The sequence below is a fragment of the Stegostoma tigrinum genome, chromosome 7 (genome assembly GCF_030684315.1).
Source record: "Stegostoma tigrinum isolate sSteTig4 chromosome 7, sSteTig4.hap1, whole genome shotgun sequence".
In the NCBI taxonomy this organism is placed as follows: domain Eukaryota; kingdom Metazoa; phylum Chordata; class Chondrichthyes; order Orectolobiformes; family Stegostomatidae; genus Stegostoma; species Stegostoma tigrinum.
In genome coordinates, this window is record NC_081360.1 from 35,623,070 (window position 1) to 35,650,156 (window position 27,087).

The 27,087-nt window shown below is 43.1% G+C and overlaps 1 protein-coding gene across 1 annotated transcript in view; it reads left to right on the top strand.

Moving 5' to 3' along the window:
• stat4 (signal transducer and activator of transcription 4) overlaps positions 1–4,287 on the top strand; it is a 99,976-nt gene extending 95,689 nt beyond the window's left edge. Inside the window, exons 20-23 of the mRNA XM_048534935.1 lie at positions 589–728; positions 2,229–2,420; positions 3,627–3,693; positions 3,775–4,287. Of these exons, the coding sequence (XP_048390892.1) occupies positions 589–728; positions 2,229–2,420; positions 3,627–3,693; positions 3,775–3,907 (532 nt within the window). The 3' untranslated portion in view covers positions 3,908–4,287. The remainder of the gene's footprint in view (positions 1–588; positions 729–2,228; positions 2,421–3,626; positions 3,694–3,774) is intronic.
• The last annotated feature ends 22,800 nt before the right edge of the window (positions 4,288–27,087 follow it).

Consider the following 27,087-nt stretch of genomic DNA (forward strand, 5'->3'; position numbering starts at 1 on the left):
AAATATGATATAAGAAGAAAAAAAGACAGGAATTATTGAACAAGTCATGCAAACTATGACTTGATTCCATCCAGGGTAATATCAGTACTTAATCCAGCTATTATTCCAGATCCTTGGAATATTAATCTTCACAGCTTTTCTGAGTAGGGTGGTGGAATTTGGTTATCTCAAGGGGTAGGTCTGATTGGTGGGTTATTGTCAGGGGTTCAGGGTAGGGTGTGTTGGTGTAAAGAGTCCAACAAGGGTGTGGTTGAGGCTTTCAGTCATTGATTAGGGGTTCAGTTTAAGAGTGACCAAGATGAGTAGCCATAAGCTTTTGTTAGAAAGTGTATGTGTAGTGCATGCATCATACGGGATGCCTCCATATAGAAGGCCCTTCGATGCTGTTTTCCTGATTTTATAGATGGACAGTAATAAATGGGCATGTTACTGACCATTGGCCTCCCAGCAGCCATGTATCAAACTGCAGCAAGACTTTGCATCTTCAGAAGAGGAGATAGGAAAAGGAAGAAAGATACCCTTAATCTTTGCAAAGTGAAATTCTGTTATGTAAATTTGTTTAAAAAATTTTGATTTATGCCTCTTCAGGTACATCGTGGGATTTGTGAGTAAGGAAAATGAACGTGCTTTGTTGAAGGATAAACCATCTGGCACATTTTTATTGCGGTTCAGTGAGAGCAGCAGAGATGGTGCCATTACATTTACCTGGGTCGATCGATCGGAGAATGGTAAGATAATAATGGATTCTTTCATTCTGTTGCTCGGGACCGAGGCACGACTTAAAAACAATTTGGAATAAGCATGCTCCAAGATAAGTAGATTTGTAAACTACAAACAGCTGGATAATCTCTGAGCTGTTTTCAGTTCTGTTTAGAATAAAGAGTTGGAGAGTAAACAAAGTGAACCAATTGTTGGACTAATCCTAATTCAGAAGTCAAAATCTTCTTTACTGGCATTTAGTCTTGGTATTTTATAGATTCTCCATCACCTAAACTTTCCTCACAATGTTATATCTCTGTTACAAATGTGGTTCTAAATTAGATATCCCCTGCTTTAGCATCATTAGTTTCAGTTGCAAGTATATCCCAACTTCTTTGTGATCAGGAATTTAGTTATACCAACTCTGATGGCCTCAACCAATCTGTTCTGGGGAGCTAAATTGCTCTTGTCAACCTCAGTGAAGAATCTTCAACTCGACTGACTGAAGAGTCTCGCTGTTTTTTTTCACTTCACACATGCCAAAGATTCTTCACCACACCAGATACCAGTTATTGTTATGACTTCAGAGCATGGATTAAAAGCTCAATGCAGTCTCTGGTTTCATCTCACATACACATTGATTTCATCTCTGATTTCATCTGCTTCATTGGTCAGTTTTCCCAAGTAAATCCAAGATAAATGGACTTGTAAATTACAAACAGCTGGATATTGTCTAGGCATATTGTTGTTCAAAATCCTACAACAAAAAATGTCAATGTAACAAGAACAGAAAATGGCGCTCAATTTTTTAAAAAAGAAATCTATTGGACATAAAACCAGCTACTATCATCTTTGACCTTCTTCATATCTTTTTTGATCCCAAATAGAAAGTTTATATCTTCTCCATTTCTATATCAGCATCCAGAAAGCTTGGCTTTCTTTTCATTCCAAGCAATTTATTTCCTTGACCATTCCTGTACTCTATAAAATCTATCTGTCCAAGACTTGAATACAGAGTATTTCCACACTTGGATAAATGCTAAACATCTCTTTTACACCCTTAAGTACAACATGTGATCTGGTTTTAACCTCCATTTTTCAATTACTTCCTACTTTAGAACCTTTCTTGGCTCTAACATATTGCTACCACTATGGTAACAGGTCTTTTGAACTTTCTTCCCTTGTCCCTTGTTTATTCAGGGTTCTGAATTTATTGTCATGTTTTTATATGCTAATATTGGCATAACTAATCTACATATGTATAGGATAGGGCTAGTTACCAGTATTATTGTTCAGAATGCATGGGAGCCAAATAAATGATGCCAAAAAATAAATGATTTCATGATCAATAAGATAAATTATTTCCCACTAGATTCCTTTAGATTCTGCAAAGTATAAATTAAAGTACCTAAATTTGATGAGATTGGATTGAAAGTTTGTGGTCAAAATTTTATCCAATATTTGAATGTTAAATTCACATTTTAATTTCACAAGGATCTGAACATAACCATTAACTGTTGCTGTTTTAGGGGAAATGAAATTTCATTCAGTGGAACCTTACTCCAAGAGCCAGTTATTAGCGGTTCCTTTGCCTGACATCATCCGTGATTACAAAGTAATGGTGGCTGAGAATATTCCAGAGAACCCACTACAATTTCTATATCCCGATATTCCAAAGGACAAAGCTTTTGGAAAGCATTACAACAATAAGCCAAAAGAAGGTCAGTGTTGGCGGTCTGTGGTGGTATAGTAATAAACCAGATAATTTTATTACTTTGTCTTGAAATCACATCTAGCAGACTGAAATTAGAAAACGCAGGAAGCCCTTGCAGCTTACATACTATAAGATCCAGCACCACACCTGACAGAGGATATATTGGCCTTGGAGGGAGCATGATATAGATTTTCCAGAACAATACCTTGACTCCCAAGGCTTAAGTTATGTGGAGCAACCACACTAACTGTGGTGTATTCCTTGGAATTTAGAAGGATATGAAGTTATTTGATTAAGGTTTTCAAGAAATTAAGGGTTACAAGATAATGTATGGCTTAGAAGGGGAGAACACTGGGAAGTTGTTTCCATTAGGTGGGGAGACTAGGACCCGTAGGCACAGCCTTAAAATTAGAGGGGGTAAATTTAAAACAGAAATGAGATGATATTTCTTCAGCCAGAGAGTGGTGGGCTTGTGGAATCCATTGCCATGGAGTGCAGTAGAGGCCGAGATGTTAGATGCCTTCAAGGCAGAGATTGACATATTCTTGATCTCTGAAGGAATCAAGGGCTACGGGGAGAGTACAGGGAAGTGGAGTTGAAATGCCCATCAGCCATGATTTAAATGGTGGAGTGGACTTGATGGGTTGAATGGCCATATTTCCACTCCTATGTCTTATGGTCTTATGGTCTTAGCCACAGGCCAAACTGGGGGAAACTGTTTCCACTGGTTGGGATTCTATAACTAGAGCCATACATTTTAGCAATGAAAGTAGGAAACACTTCTTCTTTCAAAGGGTGGTATTCGTTTGAAACACTCTAGCACAAGCTACAATTGATGCTAGATTGATTGTTAATTTTAAAATCGTTTATTTTAATCTAAATTAAGTGATATAAAACAATAGAATGTATATGGAGTTATATCACAGATCAGTAATGTTGAAGAGGGGGGTGGTGGATGGTGTGTAGTGTGATGAGGTGACCAGATAGTTGGAGACAGAGCACAAAGAGAGAAAGTTATGAAAGAGGTAGTTTTGCAAGAGGATGGGAAAACTATCTACAATCTAGTAATTTGTTTCAGATCTCCAGCATCCACAGTTCTATGTTTATTTTAGGTATTGTATGCTGCTGTAAAAGGAAATTGGCCTCGATATAGTAACAAATCATTAAAATGGGTCAAGTACCAAAATATATAATTTCTTCTTCTTTTAAATAGTATCTGAACCCACAGAGACAGAGAAGAAAGGCTATATTTCCTCAAGGTTTATACCATTCTCTGAATTGTAAGTATGAGCAACCAATGAACCTTTCACTAAAAATTGCTGTGTTTTGTGTTAACTATTAATTTATTCTGCTTTTTTCAGTCCAAATGCTTCAACGGCTCCAGTTTCATCATCAGACCTACTTCCTATGTCACCAGGAGTATATGCTGAACTGAAACAGCAGCTGAGTCCAGCAGAAATAGAGACTGCTGTATGCTTTGAAGCAATGATTTGATAATGGTTGACTTCCATAGTTCTTCTCACAATAACTCAGACAATAAGCACCCCCTAAATCTAATTGATAGTTAGATGTCTAATAATATTTCATTTTAAAAGGGTGCAACAAGCTCTTTTAGAACAATGCAGTTGTAATGTGGAAAACTATGCAAACAGATATATGCATGAGCTTATAAATGACATTAATATGATACTCCATCTCTAAGTAATTGTTGTATTACAGATTTGAGTTTCAGACATTGTATCGTGCAAGGAAGAGTTGTCAAACCAAAGTTACACTGCTCACCACAGTTCACTGTAGGTGCCCAGACCTCAACAAGAAAGGGATTATGTATCAGAGATAATGGGAACTGCAGATGCTGGAGAATCCAAGATAACACTGTGTGGAGCTGGATGAACACAGCAGGCCAAGCAGCATCTCAGGAGCACAAAAGCTGACGTTTCGGGCCTAGACCCTTCATCCCTGCCCGAAACGTCAGCTTTTGTGCTCCTGAGATGCTGCTTGGCCTGCTGTGTTCATCCAGCTCCACACTTTGTTATCAGGGATTATGTATGTAAGCATTTGAACACTTGTTCAGATATCACAACAGGGAGACTAATTTCTAATATTGTGAGAGTACAAACAGGAGTGTTGCTTCTTTCGAAACATTTAAAAACATTCCAAATTAAATTTGTAAAGTTTGAAGGAGCACAAACCAGTTACTTTTGTCATTTTCATATGTGGCCATAGAGTATATTAGACATAGTGCAAAGTTTTTGAGATGCAAGCCCACCTATTGATTGATTGTGATGTCATGATATCTGATTTTTGAACAAACTGAGATCAAGTGATTGAGCTAATTCACAAGTTACATTAGTACTCTCATACTGGCCATCTGAAACATTTTGTATTGACAACAAGGTAGAATTTTAATGAATAATGCAACCATAATATTTACATTAGCACTATATTCAAGTGCAACTAATCTGAATTAGCTTTATTATCACATACTCAAATGAATACAGTGAAAAGTTTACAGCTTACGTTGTGGTGCCATCTTAGGTACAAAAGTACCTAGAAACAGGCTCTGAAGAATAAATCCTTAGGAAAAATAATTGGGAAAATAAAGAAATAAAAAGTTCAGACTAACAGTGTCTCCAATCAAGTGCATGCTGGTACCTAGCCTCCAGTAAATGAAATTGAGATCTCTTCATGCCTTAGTCAATATACATGTAATATATTTACATGTTTGTATAAAGATCTTAGTTGGAATTCTCTGAACCCCTAAGTGACATGGGCATTGGCATGTCAGTTGAGGAAATACAGCAAGAAGAGAGAATGGGATTCTTGACTTCAGCAGAAAAATGTCCAATTTGCCACCCAAATTTCAATAGTAAGAGGCCTATTTGAATGCATTTATGTCTCATCATTACCTAATCTATCTAATTTATATGAGTGTTCCTATTCTATCAAGCAATTGAGAGAAACTAGATGGCAACAACTTCCAACATAAAAGTCAAAGCAGGTAGTTGGCAGCTCCAGCTCACCGCTTACTCTTCCAGCCTCTATCTTAGCCAGCAGTCCCCAGCAACTGCTGCAAACACAGAACACATTGTGCCACACACCCTTTCTACCGAGGCTGGTATCAGACACATACTTGCATCACTACATCGTCATGCCACATCTCTGACTCTCTTGGGACACAGTTTGCCACTTCATTGCTGCGCTTTGGAGTGTATCAACATCTTTTGTCATAATGAGGCTGTCCGGCTGCTTTATTTGTAGAAGAAATCTCCCATTATTATGTATCACAGCAGGGTACTTCTCCAGGCTCTTAGCTGGCTTCCTTAGCACTTACTCATTCCATGAATGCTTGGATGCTTACAGCATTCTTGCCTTGCCTTGTCCTTTCAATTTTTACCCCTCAATCTGAGTTTAAAGGCTCACAGTACTTTGGCCTTGAGTTGCCTTTAAATGTCAATGCAAAGCCGGCACATTGTCATGATTGCCAGTGATGATCAGTCAATGGGTTGGATGTGTTTGGATATGTACGGCATTGTGCTATATCAATACCTCACCTACAGCATGTACCAGGAGCTTACTGACCAAAGATGCAGCATGTATGTCGAACAAATCACCAGGGGAGTAAACTTCAGTCAAGTTAAGGGGGACTGTCATCAGTCGGGGAATCTTGCTACAGTCAGTCAAGGACAGCATCCAATTTCAGGCTAAGGTCTTGGAAATGGTCAGTTCATCTGGTGGGGTAGTCAGAGGTTCCATATCATTACAGACAAGTTAGTAGGGTCACAGTCAGTCCTCTAAGTCCAGAGCAACTAATCAGAGGACTAATGGTATCTTCATTGGCAAAGTGCGCAGATATCAGTCAGGGATCTTGTCAGTCCAAGACAGTGGGTCACGGACAGTCTTCAGGATTTGCTCACTGAAAGTCGAGGGTGGTGTTATCGGGCTACTGCTGTGGTAGGAAACTGAATGGTAGGGATTCAAGGTAGCATGCTGCCATACATAGGAAAAACTCCAGACAGAAGATGATAGTACAGTGGAGAGCATGGCTTACTGCAATAGGAGCTGATCAGCAGTCAACATCACCCTGGCTGCAATGGAGGCGGTGGGGGAACAGTACATCGTAATGGTTGGCATTGCTGTAAACCCAGGCTTTAGGGTTAATAGTGAGAGATGAAGACTTAAAGGAATAAGTTGGGTGGAAGATGTGAATCCTCAAAACTGATAGGGTTAACGGGGAGATCAAGGAAGAAAGAAACATGAAAGAAGAGTCCCCAGATTACCAGGATCAGCCAGTGAGTCACTCAACAAAGCACTGCCCATGTTACTGTCCATTCTCATCCAAATCACAAATGCACAATGAAAATGGAAAATAGCTGTCATCCTACCTAGAATTGGTTGAGTAAGTAGATTTGCCTGTCTGAACACATGAGCCCTAATTGTGTGAAGTGAGACTCCTGAAGTGGCAATTAATCAAGCAATGTCAGAATTACAGGTTGAACACATCTGTAATTGTAGTATTCCACATGTGATTTCATGCAACGTCCACCAGTGTGTAATAAAAATCCTGGTCAAGAGTATCCCAACCATGTCCTTTGTCTTTACAAAACAATCTTGATCATCTCTGTGAAGTAGAAGTAATTGTAGGTTACCTGTAATGTGGCAGCTGTGGACCACAATTCACAAAGACAATCCAAGGTCTCATTGGCTGATCAGGGCACAGAGCTGATTTCCTCCCACATTGAGCTGTAATTATCCATCAAATGCTCTTACATGCAAGGCTGCCTTTCTTGGGTAATGTGGGGGTGGGGTGGAACTGTTTCAGTAATTCTGCAGGACTTACAATCTCCTACTCCATTTGCACAACATGGCTTGTGCTGCATACCTCAGAATAAGGTTCCTATAAAAAAGATTTGTTTGAAGCTTTTCCACAGCTCTCCTTGTTGGAGTCCTCCTTATCTCAAGGTATTGAAAACAATTCTAAATCATCATTTGTGTGTGCTACAAGTGCTGACTGTTAACAGACCTAAGGACTTGTCTTGTGCTTAAAAAGACTTGTCCTGTTTCTGTTATTTCACTTTGGAACCAGGACCAATTGAGCCAGCCACGGCAGGTGACATGTCACAATGGCCACAGTACACCAAAGGTGCAGAGAAATTGAGGACCAAATGTGCCAGCAAACCCCCAGGTCCCACAAGCAACCACCAGAGGCTGTTGAATGGGCCTCCACATGAAGAGGTTGAAGGTGAAGGACCCCTCAGGATACGAAGGAGGTGGAGGAGATCCAGAGCCTTATCATCCTAAGTGCCATTTCCACCAAATAAGGGAGGCACATTGTTGCCAGTAGGCTGAGGATGTTCCATGATTCTGTCACTGAATTGTGTTATCCACTGGAGTGGGACTTGCAACCTGAAGGATTGGGTGGTTATTCTGTCCCAGTAGTTGTCAAGGTGTCAGCTGCACTAACTTTTTCTTCATCTGCTGCTTCCAAGGATTAACTGAAAACTGTGTATAATCTGTCAATTCTCAAACTACAAATGTATCAAGGCTGTTAAAAAGGTAAATTGTGACAGATCACACCACCTCACCTTGTTTCCCTATAATGGAGTCAGTGCTGCACCTTGAGCAATAGGAACTTTCGACATCAGTGCCTTCTCCATTGTGCACCTTGTATACATTGTGTTGAGAGCATTATATCAAAATATGATTGACTTCTTTGACAGAAAAGGATTCTATTCCATCAATGTACAAGTCATAGGTGCTAGATCTCCAGAACCTGCCACAATGCCTGTATCCTTGTGAGCTTTCATGTTCCTGCTACGTTTTAAGAGCAGGATGCCTTACAAAGATGGTTATTGGGAGATGAGGGCTACTCTCTGCTATCATGGCTAATGACTCAGCTATTATGCAACCCTCTGAGTGAGGCTGAATGTAGATACAACACAGTCCATTCTTCCAGTAGGGCTCTCATGGAGCAGATGGTAGGCCTCCTGAAGATGAGTTTTTGATGATTAGATCTATCTTGGGGGGGGGGGGGGTGGAGTTTTATAGTGCAACCCAAAAGAGTGTACCACACAATTGTTGCCTGGTGTGCCCTGCACATCTGGAGACATGATCATGAAGAGCTGGGAGAGTGGCAGCAGTCTTCTGAGGAGGAAGATGATGACATTGAGTAGAAGGAATGTCACCTTCAGCCTGACAAAGCAATGCAGTGTCGGGTGTAACAAACCAGACAAGACTTACTTGACACTCGGTTCCAATTGAAGTGAGCTGGGTGAAGTTTTATTTGTTCTGTGTACATTTATTGTTACTCGAAAGGCAAGGAGTGTCTGTTTGTTCTCTGAGCAATTACAACATTTTTTTATTGTTCTTTCTTCACTTTTCCTGTTGTTCAATAAAAGATAGAGTTTTTAACTTCTTTCCATCATCTGATACTCCTGCGTCATACAATGACAAGGGGGTGCTATGCTACACTGGGCATTGGGGAAAGAGTAGTACTCCCTCAGACAGGGAGTATGGTGCTAAGGACAGGTAACCTCTGTAGCTTCATTCTTTAGCTGCAGTTACAATGGCACTCACTCGGACAAGTGACGGGATAAACTGGTAGAGCATTTTTGTTCCCAGCAAGAGTGACCCGGACCACCTACATGCCATCAGAAGCTGTCCTTTCCCGTTTCCCTCTCACTGCGTGTGCCATGAAACACTCTCTGTGGCTGGCAATGACCGACCAGTGTGTTAGCACAGCATTTGGCTGCCTGAGGAGAATGGTCTTTAAGGAGAATGATACGAGATCCCACACCAAGATCATGGCTCCGGAGCAGCGGTGGCATCTTCAGACACAGCGTGGCTACAGAGTCAGTCAGTCAGTCAGCTTGTGAAGCTTGGAGTGGGACTCTGGCTTCCATGTGGACTGGGTCCCTGGTGGCAGCATGGCAAGTGCTGGAGTAGCCCAGAGTGGGACACTGTCAGGAGCGTGGCATGGGCTGGGAAGCCCAGAACAGGACTGTAGCAGCGGGGAAGAAAGGTTGGACTCCCTTTAACTTTTTAAAATTATTTTATTCTGAGTTATTTTGAATGGCACCTATGCATGGCAACAACATTCACACTTTTCATTGTATTTTATATTGAATACACATGACAATAAATGATTCACTGGTTTACAGTGATGAAGATTGTCTATAATGGACATCCCAAAGCATTGGCAATGGCATGGTGGTATTATCGCTGGATTATTAATCCAGAGATCCAGATAATGTTCTGGGGACCCGGGTTCGAATCTCACCCCTGCAGATGATGGAATTGAAATTCAACAAATATCTGGGACTAAGAATCTAATGATGATCATGAATCCATTGTCATTAGTTGGAAAAACCCATCTGATTCACTAATGTCCTTTAGGGAAGAAAAGTGCCATCCTTACCTGGTCTGGCCTACATGTGACTCCAGACCCACAGCAATGTGGTTGACTCCAAACTGTCCACTGGGCAATTAGGGTTGGGAAATGAATGCTGCCTAACCAGTAACCCCCTCATCTTATGAATGAATGAAGGGGAAAAAAATGTACCAGCAACACTGCTGTGAGAGATCCTGCAAATCCGCTAGGAAAACAGCTGCACCAACACCAGAGTCCTCGACCAGGCCAGCATTCCTAGCATCAAGGCACTTACTACCCTTGATCAGTGTCAATGGGCTGGGCATGTCATCCGCAAGACCAACACAACCCTCCCCAAGCAGGTGCTCCACTCCCAGCTCTAAAATGGCAGGCATGCCCCAGGTGAACGGAGGAAAAGTTTCTGGGATACTGTTAAGACCTCACTGCCGAAATTCAACATTCCTGCCTGGGAATCACTGGCTTAAAACCATCCAAAGTGGAGAAGGAGCATCCAGAAGGTGTCCTGCAGCTTGAGACTTGCCATTGGGAAAAAGCGGAAGCCAGGTGAAGACAGCGTAAGGAGCGCACTGTCACACTGATGCCCCACCCACCTCTTCCCACAGCCATCTTTTGCCCCAAGTGTAACAAAGCCTAAAGAAATTGCATTGGACTACAGCTACCTATGGACTCACTAAATATGGAAGAGAGTCATCCTCACTTATGAGGGACTGCTAATTAGATGAGCTCAGCTGGTCTTTAAATATAACACCAATGGTGGAAACCTAAAAGGATCCCAGCAGTAGTAAGTACTTCCATTGCTGGTGAGCACAGGATAGTGTGAACACAGTGCTGTGGAGGTGTGCTGTGTTCATAATGAAATAAGCACTGTAGAAATATGAGATAATCAGTCTCACAAAGAGAGACCGTGCATAAAATTATTTGGAATTGACAAACTGCCATCTTTTTGCTAAAATTCAGCCTGTATTTACTCAATAATAGAGAGCATAGATTTAAAAAATGAAATCTTACTGTTGCATTTTCTATCTTTATAAAAGAATCTTATTCCTTAAAGTTACAGATGAGATTCATATTAGCACTAAAATCTTAAAACTTGGCATGTTTGATTGGTAGCCTGTCTTCTGGTTAACTTTCACAGATCACGATAGATGCAAATTGTGCTACTAAGCTTTTCTAAGCAGGAAAAGTAAAAGCAGGAATAGGTGTCATGAGTCTGCTCTGTCTTTCAATAAAGCCATGGCGAAAGTGCTGCATTCTCCTTTTACAATCCCCGTACCCTTTGATTCCCATAGCAACAAAATTTATCAAACTCTGTCTTCTCATGACTAAACAGTCACATTCTTCTGTGGTATGGATTACCAATGAGGCACAACTTTTGAAATGGAGAAGTTTCTCCTTACTCTAGCTTTGTATGGCCAATCCAAACAGTGAAAGCATTCTCCCAGCATCTATCATACAGAGCCCATTTAATTTGTGAGATCACTGCTCATTTTCTGAACCCTAAGGAAATTAGGTTTGGTCTATTGAATGTCTTTGTGTGATAAGACCCTCATCCCAGATTAAAAGGGTAACTCAACCAGAATATTCTAGGTTTTAGTTAAGCATCTGTTAAATGTATGTTTTAAAATCTATCATTTTAATGTCAGACTTTTTTAACTCATTACATATCTCAAGTTGAATCTTTTAAACAAGGTTTATATTTAAAAAAAACAAATAACTGCAAGTGCTGGAAATCGGGAGCAAAAATGGAAACTGAAGTTCTGAAGAAGGGTCACTGGGCCTAAAACATTAACTCTGCATTCTCTTTACAGATTCTGCCAGACCTGCTGAGGTTTTTCCAGCATTTTCTGTTGTTGTATATAAATAGCTAACTTGAAATATGTGGATAGCTTTTGCCGTCAGATCAGATCCACTGAGGTTCTAAAATAACGCACTGTAAAATGTATATGTGACTTTACTCAAAATACCATCATCATTTCATATACAAGAAATGTCAAATTCTGTTTGATTTATGGCAAGGTATATTTTATTATAAAACCATTATTCACTAAATACCTGCAATTTTATGGTTAAGAAATTATGGCAAATAATTTGAGACACAGCGACAGTAAAGACTTTACACACCTCCTTTTCATTAACTCTGAGAATTATTTTTGTATGTATGTGTATGTACATAATGTCTTTTCTAAATACAAATAATGCAATTTAATTAAGTTTGCACTTTTTGAAGTTTCTTTTAAAATACTTATAATGGAATGATTAGTATATTCAGTGATATCCTTTATTTAATACTACACAGACACGAACAGAAAGCATGGGGAACAAACCTGCTTTAAAATTTACTGTACTCTTTATGTTAAATTGTTGATGAGTTGTGACCATTATGATCAGAAACATTTGTTATTGAATTGTAAATGTAGAATCGTTTTGTACTGCTTAATTGAATGTTACACAGTAGTATTATACACTTCATAAATAAACTGATTACAGTTATTTAAATGATTGAAGTTAAATTTCACCATATGCCAACTTTGGACTGGACTTTAATTTCCAAATGATTTTTAAATATTAGAAACATTAGGAACAAAATGGACTGAACAATTCCCTGTTGCATTTAAGGCAATCAAACCATCTGTTTCAGTACAACAGGATTCACTAGTATAGTACCTTTATTGAGATACAGTAAAATCGATCCCTGCTGAAAGTGTCTCATGGCAAGGGACACATCTCTACAACAAGGCAGGAGGTACTTTACTGCAGTTTTTCTATCTCAAATGTCAAAATTTTGCATGCATTATCATTTACTCTGAGTCACCCAAGTTATCTGCTATGCAGACAACTGTTCTACATGCATCAGTAGTTCATTAATCTCAACATTCCCTGCATTTGCATCATATTCTTTAAAGGCTGAAGTTGCTGACGCCAGCACATCTGTACCATGCACTGTTTTACATTGTGCAAATGGATTTACATGGCTTTGGAGGGACCCAGGAGAGGTCCTTGACCGCGTCTCCCGTATTTCCGGCAACACATCCCTCACACCCCGCCCCCGCCACAACCACCCAAAGAGGATCTCCCTCGTTCTCACACACCACCCCACCAACCTCCGGATACAACGCATCATCCTCCGACACTTCCGCCATCTACAATCCGACCCCACCACCCAAGACATTTTTCCATCCCCACCCCTGTCTGCTTTCCGGAGAGACCACTCTCTCCATGACTCCCTTATTTGCTCCACACTGCCCTCCAACCCCACCACACCCGGCACCTTCCCCTGCAACCGCAGGAAATGCTACACTTGCCCCCACATCTCCTCCCTCACCCCTACCCCAGGCCCCAAGATGACATTCCACATTTAGCAGAGGTACACCTGCCCATCTGCCAATGTGGTATACTGCATCCACTGTACCCGGTGTGGCTTCCTCTACATTGGGGAAACCAAGCGGAGGCTTGGGGACCGCTTTGCAGAACACCTCCGCTCGGTTCGCAATAAACAACTGCACCTCCCAGTCGCAAACCATTTCCACTCCCCCTCCCATTCTTTAGATGACATGTCCATCATGGGCCTCCTGCAGTGCCACAATGATGCCACCCGAAGGTTGCAAGAACAGCAACTCATATTCCGCTTGGGAACCCTGCAGCCTAATGGTATCAATGTGGACTTCACCAGCTTCAAAATCTCCCCTTCCCCCACCGCATCCCTAAACCAGCCCAATTCGTTCCCTCCCCCCACTGCACCACACAACCAGCCCAGCTCTTCCCCTCCACCCACTGCATCCCAAAACCAGTCCAACCTGTCTCTGCCTCCCTAACCTGTTCTTCCTCTCACCCATCCCTTCCTCCCACCCCAAGTCGCACCCCCATCCCCTACCTACCAACCTCATCCCACCTCCTTGACCTGTCCGTCTTCCCTGGACTGACCTATCCCCTCCCTACCTCCCCACCTATACTCTCTCCACCTATCTTCTTTTCTCTCCATCTTCGGTCCGCCTCCCCCTCCCTATTTATTCCAGAACCCTCACCCCATTCCCCTCTCTGATGAAGGGTCTAGGCCTGAAACGTCAGCTTTTGTGCTCCTGAGATGCTGCTTGGCCTGCTGTGTTCATCCAGCCTCACATTTTGTTATCTTGGATTCTCCAGCATCTGCAGTTCCCATTATCTCTATCGACTTACTGCTGTCTATCACCTTTGTCACCGCTTCCAAAAACTGTGAAGTTTGTCAGGTATAACCTATCCTTTATGAATCCATGCTGCCTCTCCCTGATGAACCAAAACTTTTCAAGATGATCAGTTACCTGATCCTTGATTATGGACTCCAACAACTTCGTCACCACAAATGTTATCTAACTGGTCTGAAATTCCCTGGTTTCCCTCTTGTCACAGCAGAGTGATGTAAACAAGTTGCCAATCCAGAAACACAGCTCCTGATTCCAGGAACTCTTAAAAGATTATGGTTAGGATATCGACAATGTACTCCCGTACCTACGTTAGCATGTGTGAATGGAACCTTAGAGGTCCTGTGGATTTGTCACTCTTCAGTTCCATTAATTTCGCCCTTACTGATGATTTATTTGAGCTAATTTTATTTAGACCATGTCACTGATCCTATGTTAATTTCTTTGGGACTTGCAGCAAGCTATCCTCCTTTGCTGCTGTGAATACTAAAGCAAAATAATTTTGCAGGCTTATCATTTCCCCATGGTCATTGACAATAACCCCTCTATCAGCCTTCAGTAGACGAATAGAACTCTTAACCAGTTGTTTTCCCTTTATGTAACTGTAAAATCTCTTGTTATTGTCTTTCATGTCCATTGCAAATTTATTTTCATAATCCTTTTTAGCTGCTCTTACAAGCTGCTTTGTGGCCCTTTGTTGCTGTTTGTATTTGTCCCATTCTGTGGGATTTATACTGTTCTTTGCATTTTTATAAGGCCTTTTAATTTTATGCTGTCCCTTATGATGTCCTTTTATTTGAGAGGTGGAACAGTTCTTTCTCACAGGTACGAACTTCTTCTGAATACTCTGTTCCTACTCACGCGCCATCCTAACTCACTTGTCCTGTGCTGAATTTGTGTTCACTTCTTTGAAGTGGCAATGAAAATTGTCCAAAGAAGCCAGTCTTGCCGTTTGACTGGAATAGTGTGATGACATTAGGTGTTTAATTTTCCAATCCTTTATGAAGGAACTGAATTATTCATTTGTGAACTGAGAACTATTGCCACTCATTATAATATCTGGAATGTTGTAAAAACCAAAGTGTGCGTTCAAGCATTCTACAATCTCACCAAGTCATTGCAGTCAGCTAGTCTAATTCAGAGTAGTCAGAATAGTGATCTATGATATCAAGATAATCCATTTCTTTGAGAGTGGAGGGTCTACTCCCAATTTCATCCATGCTCCATCGAGACATCAATGTCATTTGACCATAAGCCATAAGAGCAGAAATAGGACCTTCAACCCATCAAGTGTGCTCTACCATTCAATAAAATCAAGACTGATCTGATAATCCTTAACTCTTTTTTCTTGCCTTTCCCCCAAAACCTCTAATTCCCTTACTGCATAAAAAGCTGTCTGTCTCAGCCTTGAATATACTTAATGACGCAGCCTTTATAGTCTTCTGTGGTAAATAAGTCCACAGATTCACCACTCTCAGAGAGTAGAAATTTCTCTATCCTTGTCTTAAGTAGGCAATCCCTTACCATGAGAGAATCCCCTAGATTCTCTCACAAAGAGCAGCAGCTGTCAGAATCTACTCTGTCAAAGCCACTAAGAATCTTACTTGCCTCAAAAAGGCCCTCTCATTCTTTGACACTCTAATGAATACAGATCCAGCTACTCAACCTGTGATAAGAAAATCCCTTCACACCCAGCAACAAAAACAGAAGTTGTTGTAAAAGCTCTGTAGATCTGGGAGCATCTGTGGAGGGTGCAGTGACCCTTCCTCAGAGTTCATACACAGAATCAACTGAGTGAGCCTTCCGCAATGGGACTGTCTCCAATGCAAGTATATCTTTCATCCGGTAAAAGTCCAAAAATTTTCACAGCAATCAAGGTGTGAGTAAGCAATGATTAGCAAGATTTCCCTGTTGTTATATTCCATTCCTTTTGCATAAAGACCATAAGACATAGGAGTGGAAATAAGGCCATTCAGCCCATCAAGTCCACTCCGCCATTTAATCATGGCTGATGGGCATTTCAACTGCACTTCCCTGCACTCTCCCTGTAGCCCTTAATTCCTTGCGAGATCAAGAATTTATCAATCTCTGCCTTGAAGACATTTAACATCCCGGCCTCCACTGCGCTCCGTGGCAATGAATTCCACAGGCCCACCATTCTCTGGCTGAAGAAATGACTCCTCATTTCCGTTCTAAATTGACCCCCTCTAGTTCTAAGGCTGTGCTCACGGGTCCTTGTCTCCCCACTTAGCGGAACCTCAAACTTCTAAACTCTAATGAATACAATCCCAGGATCCTCAGCCGTTCATCTTACGTTAGGCCTACCATTCCAAGAATCCAAGGAGATTCCGTGTGAATCTCCTCTGGACATGCTCCAGTGCCAGTATGTCCTTTCTGAGGTGTGGGGCCTAAAATTGGACACAGTATTCTAAACGGGGTCTAACTAGAGCTTTATAAAATCTCAGCAGCGCATCGCTGCTTTTATATTCCAACCCTCTTGAGATAAACAACATTATATTCTCTTTCTTAATCACGGACTCAACCTGCAAGTTACCTTTTATAGAATCCTGGACTAACACTCCAAGATCCCTTTGTACTTTGGCTTCATGAATTTTCTCACCGTTTAGAAAATAGTCCATGCCTGTATTCTTTTTTCTAAAGTGCAAGACCTCACATTTGCTTACGTTGAATTTCATCAGCCATTTCCTGGACCACTCTCCTAAACTGTCTAAATCTTCCTGCGGCCTCCCCACCTCCTCTGTACTACCTGCCTGTCCACCTAACTTTGTATCATCGGCAAACTTTGCCACAATGCCCCCAGTCCCTTCAGTCTAGATCATTAATAGATAAAATGAACAGCTGCGGTTCCAACACTGAACCCTGCGGGACACCACTTGTCACTGGTTGCCATTTCCAAAAAAGAGCTTTTTATCCCAACTCTCTGCCTTCTGTCAGACAGCCAATCTTCAATCCATGCCAGTAGCTCACCTCGAACACCATGGGCCCTCACCTTACTCAGCAGCCTCCCGTGAGGCACCGTATCAAAGGCCTTTTGGAAGTCTAGATAGATAACATCTACTGGGTTTCCCTGGTCTAATCTACTTGTTACCTCTACAAAGAATTCTAACCGGTTTGTCAGGCACGACCTCCCCTTACTAAATCCATGCTGACTTGTTGTAATCCAACCCTGCACTTCCAAGAGTTTAGAAATCTCATCCTTAACAATGGATTCTAGAATTTTACCAACAACAGAGGTGAGGCTAATCGGCCTATAATTTTCCATCTTTTGTCTTGATCCTTTCTTAAACAAGGGAGTTACAACAGCAATTTTCCAATAATCCAGGACTTTCCCTGAATCTAGTGACTTTTGAAAGATAAAGCCTTGATTGTTTTCCTAAACACAGGTAATCCATTATAAATTTTTCTGTTACCTAGTGCAATTTGTGAATCCTACTCAAATAGGCACAAAGATGTTTAATTATGAAATGCACTTCCCTAATTTATTTTATATCCTCTGCTAACTTATCTACTGTTAGCTTAAACACGCATGAACGTAAGAATATGCATAAAGAAGATGTAACTAAAATAAAATTGCATATGATCAAAGCCAAGTTAGCCTCCTGGTTGTGATGGAAGACAACAAATAGGTAATGTAGTCACGCACAGTATCCAATTTGTTCATAACAAACTCTCAGAATCAACAATGGATAAATGTTTCAAAATCTCCCCTTCCCCCACCGCATCCCAAAACCAGCCCAGTTCGTCCCCTCCCCCCACTGCACCACACAACCAGCCCAGCTCTTCCCCTCCACCCACTGCATCCCAAAACCAGTCCAACCTGTCTCTGCCTCCCTAACCTGTTCTTCCTCTCACCCATCCCTTCCTCCCACCCCAAGCCGCACCTCCATCTCCTACCTACTAACCTCATCCCACTTCCTTGACCTGTCCGTCTTCCCTGGACTGACCTACCCCCTCCCTACCTCCCCACCTATACCCTCTCCACCTATCTTCTTTTCTCTCCATCTTCGGTCCGCATCCCCCCCCCTCCCTATTTATTCCAGATCCCTCACCCCATCCCCCTCTCTGATGAAGGGTCTAGGCCCGAAACGTCAGCTTCTGTGCTCCTGAGATGCTGCTGGGCCTGCTGTTTTCATCCAGCCTCACATTTTATTATCTTGGATTCTCCAGCATCTGCAGTTCCCATTATCTCTAACAATGGATAAATGATGGGTTTTGTCTTGGAGTTGTTAGTTGGCAGACAAAAACTGCCTGGGGAAACTTGCTCTTCAAATCAAACCACAGAAATTTTCATAAGCGGATGAGCAACTTGGTGGAGTAAGTCTCAGCCAATCACCTCATCTGAAAAGCAACTCCTTCAGTCATGCCACACTCCTGTGGCACAGCATTTATCTCAATTGTTGGGCTGAATATTCACATCTTTTTGACGTTTTGATTTTTTTTGAGTGAGATTCCAGTGAGCCAGCTCCAAGTTACATGTTGATATTTTTCATTAAGTCTTCAATTCTTCATCTGACAAATTATTCTATCCATCTCTGGCACCTATCCCGTAGAAGGTAGGAGAGTTACTGTAATGCTCACTGCTGCTGGGACTTTGCAACACCTGTGCTGCTGACGTCATATTTTGAAAACCTATACCATAGCAATTCAGGCACTGCATGCCACAAGCTGCCCTTCTGGAACTCCATCATTATTACCAAAGACATGGCTCACAAAGAGACATGGGCATCTAGCTAAGCCACCAAGAATTTTGAGGTGCTGCAATGTGGAGAGGAGGGCCAGCTTTCTGCTGATTGGCAAAGTAGGCAATGCCACCTGACTCAGACAGCCTGGGCTGTGATAGCGGGTCAGTGAGGTGTCTCAGGTGAAATGGAACAGCCAAAAGCACAGGAAGAAGATTCATGATCTTATGTTATCCACAAGGACAAGCACCAGCATGCTTTCTCTGTTACCTCACATTTCAAGAGTTACCTCTCACTCTAACTTGATCCACTGTACATGCCTCTCATTAAGGCTTATAGAGTGTAACTCTCACTATTCCATGCAGCATGTCCACATGCGCTCTCACCCAACTTATAATCCCAAACGACTAACCTTTCCTGCTATCTGTCCTTCGTACTCGCTGGCAGGGGATACTTCACCAGCTCTCCTGCTCCTGCATCACTACCTACAACAACTCCATTCAGTTCCATCATGCTTAACCCTCCTTTATCTCATTCTAATAAAAGAAATCTCACGATAAGGCCTAGATGGCCATGACCAGAAAGAAGGTGGAAGACATAAGGCTCCGCACACTATAGAGTCACCATAGAGTCATACAGCATGGAAACAGACTCTCAAGTCCAACTTGTCCTTGCTGACCAGACACCCCAATCTGACCTGGTCCCACTTACCAGCATTTGACCCATATCCTTCTAAAACCTTCCTATTCATACACCCATCCAGATGCCTTTTACATCTTGTAATTGTACCAGCTTCCATCACTTCTTCTGGCAGCTCATTCCATACACGCACCACACTCTGCACGAGAAAGTTACCCCTCAGGTCCATTTTAAATGTTTTCCCTATTACCTTAAACCCATGTCCTCTAGCATTGGACCCACCCACCCAGGAAAAAGACCTTGGCCTTTCACCCTATCTGTGTATACGAGGAGAAAAAGCTTGATTTGGCTGGAGAAGAGTATGAAAATTCATGTGGAGACAAGGAGACCTTCGTGGCCAAACTACTCAGTTATAGAGACATTGAGTCGTACAGTACGGAAACAGACCATTCAGTCCAACCAGTCCACACTGAACATAATTGCAACTAAACTAGTCCCACCTGCCAACTAATGGCCCGTATCCCTCCAAACCATGCTTATTTGTGTACTTACCTAAGTGTTTTTTAAATGTTGTAACTGTGCTCACATCCACCAGTTCCTCTGGAAGTTCATTCTACACATCAACCACCTTCTGCGTAAAACAAAAATCACTGTTGATGTCTTTTTAAATCTCTCTCTTCTCACCTTGCAAATTTAAAAAAAGTCAGCTTCATTGTGCTGTGCCTCACTGCTTTCCCATTAATGCCAGTGCTATCTCAATCTTAACCTTGCACAAAGCTTTGTCCCTTTTACACTTCTGTCCTTGTACAGCACTCAGCAAATCTCTGCCATGAAGAGGGAAACAGCAGGGATCCTCAGCTCCACCTCCACCACTGAGGATAAACTCACTCAACTTGCAGTCACAAGAACAGCAGGCAGAGACAGTCAGTAAACTGGAGTGAAAGATGGAGGAGACCGCCAACATTATTAGTGCCACACTAGCTCTGACAAGTATGCACCTGGCAGTCTCCATGGACAGGCCAGCTGCTGCCCTGGAAACTCAGGCCCAGCATGCTTAGTTCTTCTCCGATATGCACACAAATCTACACTCCATTGTTGTAGCCATCAGGTGCTCAGCATCAATGGCAAGACGAGATGAATCGGGGCCTCAACCTTACTTCAGGCACACGTACCTCAGGAAGACAGGATGGTTCCAGCAAGTAACCATAAATAGAAGAAGACACAGGCCTGGCCATCTCAAGCTACCTCTCAATACACTCCAGAGTCATCTGCCCACTCCACTGCCAAGCTGCCTGGGATACCAAAGGCTGCAGAAGTCCAAGTCAATTTGGGTTCATCTTCATCTGGGCAGAATATTGAGCTTGGATTTCTAGGCCTGAGTGGCTCTGGGGATCATCAGCCAAGACTTCCAGGCAAACAGGACCAACATAGAGCAGTATCTCTGCACCCCAGCTGTGGAATTTGGGACTGTACTTTGACTAGTTGGAGGGAAAGAAAGAAAAAACTTACTGAGGGCACACACATAGCATGGATGACACCTCATTGGCAATAATCCTGCACTTTTCCATATTTATGTTTCCCTGCATTGTTAAAAAAATCTGCTCTTGTATCTTCGTCACTGTCAGACCTGATGAAGTCTCAGCCATTTGAGAGATGAGCGTCCTCTTCAGGTATCGCAAGAATGAAAGAAATTGTAATGGCCAAGTATTGCTCATCTGTAACAAACAACTCCTTGACTGTAGGTAGCCTCAGATGTTGTGATGTCATTAACTGCAGCCAAGTCTTCGCACATTAGCATGGACAACACTAGGACTAAAAAGAATGTGCAGGGTTTGTGGTAGGGCCTTTCTTGAACAAAGCATTCGCACACCTTGTAAATGACAGCACAGAATCAGTCATGGTTCCACACTCCTCTGGAGGCAAGGAATTATTCCATCATTCAGCTTTTCAAGGGAGCACACTGCATTCAGAGCTGATATAGCTACAATGGGATGTTCATATTTCTGCTCTTATATTGCATTGGCCTGTCAAGAGAAGTTGCACAAGGCCCTGCTTGTTTCAGGTTAAATGCTCTCATCTGGAATGTTCAGGTAATTCAGGGCAATTTAGCAGCTTAGGTGAACGCCGGAGCATTGAAGGCTAATTGATGATGGAAGGCTGATTAGTGACTGCTCCCACCCCACTGCCTATCACGAGCAATGACACTGCATAATATGCATATCATGAGCTGACTGAAGTCTTAAGATATCTAACTTCAGTTTTACACAAAATTACTCTCTTGTTTCACAGAATGCTGCTTTTTCCTTCTGTGGCAAGACAATCCTGACAAAATCGTGGAAGTTATAACTGAATTCTGAAGTGATGTTCTGAAGGACTGAGGTGGTATATGGTATGGCCTAAAAGTAGCCATGATGATACAGTGAGCCTGGTGGTTTTGTGATGCCCCCTTGCGTGGATGGAGGTTGGAAGAAGGGTGGCACCCATGGACCCTGCAGGGGACTGTGGCAAATGTGGACCTGTCTGAAGGCCTGGGAAAGCAAATGGTGAGGCATCGTGTCTGACTTTCATGTTGGGAATTGGAATCACCTAGTTTCTCAGGGAAGGACGGGAGATTTGGGTGCTGCATAGAAATGAGGGAAGTTTAGCCAATAATGAGATTCACATGCATAGAAATAAAGTAGTCATTGCTCATTAGAAAGATTCAGAATTTGCCATTTAAACCCTATGAGTTAAAACAGAACTTCACAACATCGAGAATCTGATTCTTTTCCACCTTCCTCATGTTGTTAGAAATTGCTCAAGGAAGTGGGAAAATCAGCCCATCGTTTAAGCAGTAACATGATGTCATGAAATGAGACTTGAATTTACAAATTTTTGGTGTAGCTAGAAGTGCTTCCCAAACAGTACCACAAAACAACAAAAACATTGCCAGAAAGGAGGCAGCACGGTGGCTCAGTGGTGGGGGCGGCACAGTGGATCAGTGGCTGGGGGCAGCACGGTGGCTCAGTGGTTAGCACTGCAGCCTCACAGCACCAGGGACCCGGGTTCAACTCCAGCCTCGGGCGACTGTGTGGAGTTTGCACATTCTCCCCGTGTCTGAATGGGTTTCCTCCAGGTGCTCCGGTTTCCTCCCACAGTCCAAAGATGTGCAGGCTAGGTGGATTGGCCATGTTAAATTGCCCCTAGTGTTCGGGGGTGTGTGGGTTATAGGGGGATGGGTCGGGGTGGGATCCTCCAAGGGGCGGTGTGGACTTGTCGGGCTGAAGGGCCTGTTTCCACACTGTAGGGAATCTAATCTAAAAAAAGATTGATAACTTGATACCATAGGAAATTGCTTTAGCAGTTCATTTTAAGCTTTGGCTAGAGCTGCTAAATAATCAACAACATCATTATCTTTGTTTTTGTGAATTGGTTTTATCACAGAAAGTGAAACTACAGCTTTAAGTAAGCAGCAGAAAGAATCTGAAACATAAATTTTAGCAGCAGAGGAAATGAAAGATAGAGGAAGAATGACAGAAAACAATACAAAAGAGCGCTAAAACAACAGCAGTAAAGTAAATTAAGAGGAAAATATGAGATCGAAAGGAATATCTAAAATATGAAAAGTGAAGCTAAAATTGAAATAGCAGGGTGGGGGTGGGTGACAAAAACTAAACAATTAAAAATGGATAGAAGCTTGCAGTCAGAAATGGAGGAACTTATAATGGCGAACTAAGAAATGACCGATGAACTAAATTTATACTTTGTTTCTGTCTTCGCAAAACGATGTCACAAATCAGATAGCAAAAATGATGGGGGACACACAAGGCTAAGTGAGAGGGAGGAACTTAAGCAAATCCATATTGGTGGAGAAATACTATTAGAGAAATTGATGGGATTGAATGCTGATAAATCCCTTGGGCCTGATATTCTACGACGCAGAATATTTAAGAAAGTGGTGCAAGAAATAATGGATGCATTGGTGGTCATCTTCCAAGATTCTTCAGATTTTGTAACAGTTCCTACTGATTGAATGGTAAATAATGTAACCCCAGTATTTAACAAAGGAGGTAGAGAGAAACAAATTTATAAACTAGTAATTCTGACAACGGTAGTGGGGAAAAAGCTAGCGTCTAATATCAAGGATTTTATAGCAGAACACTGAGAAAACAGTGGTGGAATCATACTTAATCAGCACTCCAGATGTACGAAGAGAGATTGAGTCAGTTGGGATTGTATGCACTGGAATTTAGAAGAATAAGAAGTATCTCACAGAAACCTATAAAATTCTAATTAGACGGGGTAGATGCAGAAAGCATGTAACCAATGGTGGCAGCATCCACAACCAGGGCTCATATTTAAGGCAAATGGGTAAAACTTTTAGGACTGAAATCACATGACACCAGGTTACAGTCTAACAGGTTTATTTGAAGACACAAGCTTTTGGAGTCTTGCTCCTTCTTCAGGTGTCAGTGAGAGAAGTGGCATCAGACACAGAATTTATAAGAATAAGTTCAAAGGGTCACAGAACTGATGTGAATGTGTTGAACAAACCTAACATGGCTGTTAGGTCCAATTCCCTGGCCCCCAACACCTCATTTTCACCATGGACGTCCAGTCCCTATACACCTGTATTCCGCATGCAGATGGCCTCAAGGCCCTCCGCTTCTTCCTGTCCCGCAGGCCCGACCAGTCCCCCTCCACCGACACCCTCATCCACCTAGCCGAATTCGTCCTCACCCTCAACAACTTCTCTTTCGATTCCTCCCACTTTCTACAGACTAAGGGGGTGGCCATGGGTACCCGCATGGGCCCCAGCTATGCCTGCCTCTTTGTAGGTTACGTGGAACAGTCCCTCTTCCGCACCTACACAGGCCCCAAACCCCACCTCTTCCTCCGTTACATTGATGACTGTATCGACGCCGCCTCTTGCTCCCCAGAGGAGCTCGAACAGTTCATCCACTTCACCAACACCTTCCACCCCAACCTTCAGTTCACCTGGGCCATCTCCAGCACATCCCTCACCTTCCTGGATCTCTCAGTCTCCATCTCAGGCAACCAGCTTGAAACTGATGTCCATTTCAAGCCCACCGACTCCCACAGCTACCTAGAATACACCTCCTCCCACCCACACTCCTGCAAAAATTCCATCCCCTATTCCCAATTCCTCCGCCTCCGCCGCATCTGCTCCCACAATGAGGCATTCCACTCCCGCACATCCCAGATGTCCAAGTTCTTCAAGGACGCAACTTTCCCCCCACAGTGGTCGAGAACGCCCTTGACCGCATCTCCCGCATTTCCCGCAACACATCCTTCACACCCCATCCCCGCCACAACCGCCCAAAGAGGATCTCCCTCGTTCTCACACACCACCCCACCAACTCCGGATACAACGCATCATCCTCCGACACTTCCGCCATCTACAATCCGACCCCACCACCCAAGACATTTTTCCAACCCCACCCCTGTCTGCTTTCCGGAGAGACCACTCTCTCCGTGACTCCCTTGTTTGCTCCACACTGCCCTCCAACCCCACCACACCCGGCATCTTCCCCTGCAGCTGCAGGAAATGCTACACTTGCCCCCACACCACCTCCCTCACCCCTATCCCAGGCCCCAAGATGACTTTCCACTTTAAGCAGAGGTTCACCTGCACATCTGCCAATGTGGTATACTGCATCCACTGTACCCGGTGTGGCTTCCTCTACATTGGGGAAACCAAGCGGAGGCTTGGGGACCGCTTTGCAGAACACCTCCGCTCGGTTCGCAATAAACAACTGCACCTCCCAGTCGCAAACCATTTCCACTCCCCCTCCCATTCTTTAGATGACATGTCCATCATGGGCCTCCTGCAGTGCCACAATGATGCCACCCGAAGGTTGCAGGAACAGCAACTCATATTCCGCTTAGGAACCCTACAGCCCAATGGTATCAATGTGGTCTTCACCAGCTTCAAAATCTCCCCTTGCCCCACCGCATCCCAAAATCAGCCCAGTTCGTCCCCTCCCCCCACTGAACCACACAACCAGCCCAGCTCTTCCCCTCCACCCACTGCATCCCGAAACCAGCCCAGCCTGTCTCTGCCTCCCTAACCTGTTCTTCCTCTCACCCATCCCTTCCTCCCACCCCAAGCCGCACCTCCATCTCCTACCTACTAACCTCATCCCACCTCTTTGACCTGTCCGTCTTCCCTGGACTGACCTATCCCCTCCCTACCTCCCCACCTATACTCTCCTCTCCACCTATCTTCTTTTCTCTCCATCTTCGGTCTGCCTGCCACTCTCTCCCTATTTATTCCAGAACCCTCACCCCATCCCCCTCTCTGATGAAGGGTGTAGGCCCGAAACGTCAGCTTTTGTGCTCCTGAGATGCTGCTTGGCCTGCTGTGTTCATCCAGCCTCACATTTTATTATCTAACATGGCTGTTAATTCTTTAATCAGCTAGTAAAGATTAACATGCAAATTCCAGAATTTCTTTGAAGTCACTGTCCTGAGACAACTAAAGGTTTTATCAGTTCCCTCAGTACAACGGAGGTGACATCCCAGGAGAGACAATACATTTTAGGTGTGAGGCCTTGTTTAGAATCTGGCTGTGTATCAACTTGGAGTCAGACTGGTTTTCTTTCCAAAACAGGAATTTATAAAATGTCACACTGACTATCTACAAAGTAGAGTGCATCTGCCATTACAAATCTGCAAATGCAAATTCATTCCATAGATTTTGTGTATGTGTGTGTGTATATGTGTATTCATGTAGCGAGTGTGATTGTGTGTGTGTGTGTGTGTGTGTGTGTGCGTGTGTGTGTGTGTGAGAGAGAGTGTGTGTGTGTATATGAGAGAGGGTCTGTGTGAGTGTGTGATTATGAGTGTGAGTATGTTTGTGTGAGAGATTGTTTCTCTATGTGTGCGTTTGTGAGAGTGTATAGTATGGATGGGTCATCTGTAATGCGACACGAACCCAAGATCCCAGTTGAGGCCATCGTCATGGGTACTGAATTTGGCTATTAACCTCTGCTTGCTGATTCTGCATTGTTGTAAATCCCGAAGTCCATGTTGGAGGACATTTACCTAAAGATCTGAGGCCGAATGTCCTTGACCGCTGAAGCGTTCCCCCACTGGGAGGGAACATCCCTGTCTGGTGACTGTTGTGCGGTGTCCATTCATCTGTTGTCTTAGTGCCTTCATGGTCTTGCCAATACTCTATGCCTTGGACCATCCTTGTCTGGAGCATATGAGATAATAACTTTGGCTGAGTCGTATGAGTATCTGCCATGCATGTGATGGGTGCTATTCCCATGTGTGATGGTAGGATCCATGTCGGTGGTCTGACATGTCTTGCAGAGGTTGCCATGGCAGAGTTGTGTGGTGTTGTGGTTGATGTTGTCCTGAAGGCTGGGTAGTTTGCTGTGAACAATGCTCTGTTTAAGGTTTGGCATTTGCTTGATGGTGAGAAGTGAAGGCATAGGAAAGATCTTGGCGAGGTGCTAATTGTCATCGATGATGTGTTGAAAGTTGTGAAGAACACAACGTAGTTTCTCTGCTCCCGGGAAGTACTGGATGATGACAGATATCCTATCAGTTGTATCCCATGTCTATCTTTGGAGGAGGTTATAGTTTTTCGGTGTGGCACGTCAGAACAAGCGATGGATGAACTGAGCATCGTATTCTGTTCTTGTGAGGGCATCCCTTGGCACCTTCAGTCGTCCATTGCATTCCTCCTAATCTGAACAAATCCTGTGTATGCACTTCATTGTTATGCCTTTTATTCATTTTATCCTATCCCATTAGCTC